General features: G+C 38.8%; 1 protein-coding gene across 2 annotated transcripts in view; it reads right to left on the bottom strand.

The window, feature by feature from the left end:
- The window catches only part of KLHDC10 (kelch domain containing 10), a 58,350-nt gene that overhangs the window by 18,697 nt on the left and 35,521 nt on the right, over positions 1-4,132 (bottom strand). For both annotated transcript variants that reach the window (XM_011939596.1, XM_011939597.1), the window contains one exon: positions 965-1,186. In XM_011939596.1, the coding sequence (XP_011794986.1) occupies positions 965-1,186 (222 nt within the window). The remainder of the gene's footprint in view (positions 1-964; positions 1,187-4,132) is intronic.

Genomic DNA, 4,132 nt, shown 5'->3' with positions numbered 1-4,132 from the left:
TTTTTTGAGACAGGGTCTTACTCTGTCACTCAGGCTGGAATGCAGTGGCATGATCATAGCTTCTGCAGCCTCAACCTCCTGGGGTCCAGCCATCCTCCCACCTTAGCCTCCCAAGTAGCTGGGAATATATAGTTGTGCAGCACCATGCCTGGTTAATTTTTATATTTTTTGTAGAGAAAAGGTCTCACTATGTTGCCCAAGCTGGTCTTCAACTCCTGGGCTCCAGTGATCCTCCTGCCTCAGCCTCCCAAAGTGCTGGGATTACAGGCATGAGTCACTGTGCTCAGTGAAAGTGGTTTCCTGAGCAGTCACCCCAACCTTTAGCAACGACCACCCTGATAAGTCAGCTGCCTCCGACATCGAGACAAAACCCTCCACCAGCAAAAAGATTACAACTTGCTGAAGACTCGTTGGTTGTTAGCACTTTTTAGCAATAAAGTATTTTTAATTAAGGTATGTACTTTTTTAGATATAATGCTATTGCACACTAAAGAGACTAGTGCATAGTGTAAACATAACTTTATATGCACTACGAAACCAAAAACGTTGTGTGACTCGCTTTATTGTGGTGGTTTGGCACTAAACCCACAATATCTCTGAGGTATACCTGTACTTTGCTCAATAGCTATTAACTGTCGTCGTCCTAAGCCCCATTTGTTGACCTTCTACTACATTTTGCCTAGCATATACGTGATACTTTATATTGAACCCTCTAGGATATTATTAATCCCATTTTACAAGTTAGGAAATTAAAGCTAAAACTCACCTGACAAGCTGAATTCAAACTCAGGACCCAAATAATTTAGAATCACCATGCTATGTTATTACTCTAGTAAAAAGCCTATCCACCCACAGGGTGAAATCACAATATGGTGTTATGAATTATTAACAAGGAATATGGGACATTGAACCTGGCTTCTCAGACATTTCATAAAGTCAGGAGTTACGAACTGCTTGCACTCACGTGACATAGATGCCAATTCCCGGGGCATGTAGCCATCTGTGCCCATCTGGTGCCATACTCCTGTAGCAAAATGATACCTCCAGAGTTCCCTGAAGAGAGGATAGTCTTCATTATCAGGCCCTCCCGATTCATCATAATCTGGGTTATAACCTCCAAACACATATAGGTTGGTATTATCTGCCACGCAACGATGTCCACTTCGTGCTGGTGGAGGTCTGTGGCCTAGGAGAGAAGAGGACAGTTTTCCACAGGTGTCCTACCAGTTTAAAAGCACAAACAAAATTAGGTAACAATCATTTTAGCCTTAAAAGGGGATCAGGAAAGATTTATAACATGGATATACTTCTTATTTGTTTAGATTTATAACATGGATATACTTCTTAATAATACTTCTTATTCACACATACTACTTAAGATTTTAAGGAGCTAGTCTCTACTTCTATTTTTTATTATTACCTTCAGATTTTGATAACTGTAAAAAGCATGATAAATTCAAGAAAATGGCTGATAACTTGAAATTTTCAAGAAAAGAAGGAAGAAGGGTTTAATAATCCAAAAGCTAACAGTTAGGACAAATTTTCTAATTTCCTCAGAGGAGAAAAAAACACAGGCCAACTAAATTAAACTGTGAACATTAGAGAACTAAATAAATATAATCACGAATGTGAATGAGTCATGTATAAATAAAAATACACACACATAAAATCTATGATTTTTCCACAAGATATAATTATACACTTAAAATGGAAACTGGCTGTTAAGGAGTTACAGTAAAATTTTGACTTTAACATCCTGGATTTATGGTGGTTAACAAAGAATCTCCTTATATTTATCTCAGAGAGCATCTTTCATCCTATTAAGAGCTTTACTAAGAAAAGCTGTTTCTACAATTTATACTTGAAAGTGTCCTGAAGTCTAAATTATATCAACTATTTTTTTTTTGAGACCAAGTCTCACTCTGTCACCCAGGCTGGAGTGCAGTGGTGTGATCTCAGTTCACTGCAACCTCTGCCTCCCAGGTTTAAGTGATTGTCCTGCCTCAGCCTCCCAAGTAGCTGGGATTACAGGTGCCTGCCACCATGCCTGGCTAATTTTTGTGTTTTCAGTAGAGATGGGGTTTCACTATGTTGGCCAGGCTGGTCTCGAACTCCTGACCTCAGGTGATCCGCCTGCCTTGGCCTCCCAAAGTGCTGGGATTACAGGCGTAAGCTACCACGCCCAGCCTCAACTAGTTTACTAAAAATTACTTCAAGGTTATTTTAGAGTAAAAAAAAAAAAACAAAAAAAGTTTATTATAATTTCTGTTATCCTTAAAATGTTTATACCAATCTGTACAAACCCTTGCCTAACTTCAGAAACAAAGATGCTTAAATACATAGTGGATGGAATAAGAAGCTACTATAGTTGTGACCCTAAAGATGAACGTACTTTTATATGTTGGTAATAGATACTAGTATAAAGTTAATATTTAGGACAACACTAGACACCTAATAAACATGTTATACAAACATTTATTACCAACCTAAGGTTATATTTTTAAACAAGAGCTGAAACTGTGCACAGATTGAGAGCAACTAAAAAACAGTGAATCACTGAGTCACTGACATCCAACCTGTTAGTCGTGTTTGAAAGTCTTTGATGGTTCCTCACCACTCAAGTACCAAGTCCCCTGCCCAATACGTTAGAGCTTTTCTCCTACTAACCTTGTCCTACTGTCAACTTCTCACACTTCTCTCTGCCTGGAAAGCCCAGAGTTCCTCCCCTATACCTTGGCCTAGTCTACCTACCTACCCATGAATCCCTACTTGTGGAAATACCTAAGTCTAGTGCACACCACCCTTCTCATCGATAAAACCCTAGGACCCTTCCAGTTCAGTACCATACTACTCCTATATTAGTGTATACATATACAATTAATAAGATCACACCTTAACTATGTAAATACATGAATATCAGACAAACTATAATCAGTTTGTCTGATTTACTGAGCTATGATTTACCTTAAATGACGAACTCAATTTCTCTTTTTAGGACTCTTGAAACAGAAAGTGTGGTGTGGAAGAAAAAATAAGAGCTCCTATAAATGTCTAAGTTTGAATCCAGATTCTTTCTAACTGCTACTTTGAGCAAGTCACTGACCTTCACTTAGTCTCAGCTTCCTCATTTGCATATTGGGATATTATTACTACACTTCAAAGATTTGTTAGATTTGTCATGTTGAAAAGTTTATTGGCTTACCCACGTAACTTTCTAGGAGGCTTTGAACTATTTGAGGGAAAAGGAATACATTTGTATTCACCTTTCTATAACCAAGCCTCGGGCACACAGCAAACACTAGATAAACAGGAAATCAACTTATTTGGCATTTATTTTTCTCTATGCATTCTGTCAGTTTGTTTTTCTTTTCCAAATGGATTATAAGCTCCTCAAGGGCAAAGATCATATATAATAATTATCCTGTATCACCCACAACACCTAAACAGTTGGAGATCTGTAACAGGTACTAAAAGTTTGATTGACTTCAACATCAGGCCAAAGTAAACAGTGACAGGGATGATTAAAACAGTGTCCAACTCTCAGTGGACTTTGATATTATTTATGTCTAAGAGACACATGGTTTAGGAACGGGTGTTGGATTACGCAATCTTCTTCTCAAGACACAAACGCTTCTTTCTAAGAATTAGCGAGACAAATTTAAAGAAATCTAACAGAGTTGCTATGGTCAGCAGACAGCAACTCTAAAAATCTCTGTCATTTGCTGTATTACCTGAAGCCAACAAATAATTTTTAAAGCTGCTTTTGGGCAAATATGAAAAGAAATGCAGTCTATTCTACATTTTTCTTTAAATGGCTGTACAGCAGGGAAGGTAATGTTACAAGTTTACTGCCAACTATTTCCGTGACAAATATAATTCACATGGATTATACAGTTGAGGGGTCTGTGAAAAGATGGTTTCGGGCCGGGTGGCTCACGTCTGTAATCCCAGCACTGTGGGAGGCCAAGGCAGGTGGATCATGAGGTCAGGAGATCGAGACCAGCCTGGCCAACATAGTGAAATCCTAACACGATGAAACCCCGTCCCTACTAAAAATACAAAAAATTAGCCAGGCGTGGTGGCGGGCACCTGTAGTCTCAGCTACTCAGGAGGCTGAGGCAGGAGAATGGCG

Source organism: Colobus angolensis, unplaced genomic scaffold (assembly GCF_000951035.1).
Source record: "Colobus angolensis palliatus isolate OR3802 unplaced genomic scaffold, Cang.pa_1.0 Scaffold182, whole genome shotgun sequence".
Lineage (NCBI taxonomy): Eukaryota > Metazoa > Chordata > Mammalia > Primates > Cercopithecidae > Colobus > Colobus angolensis.
This window is presented reverse-complemented; position numbering and strand designations above follow the sequence as displayed.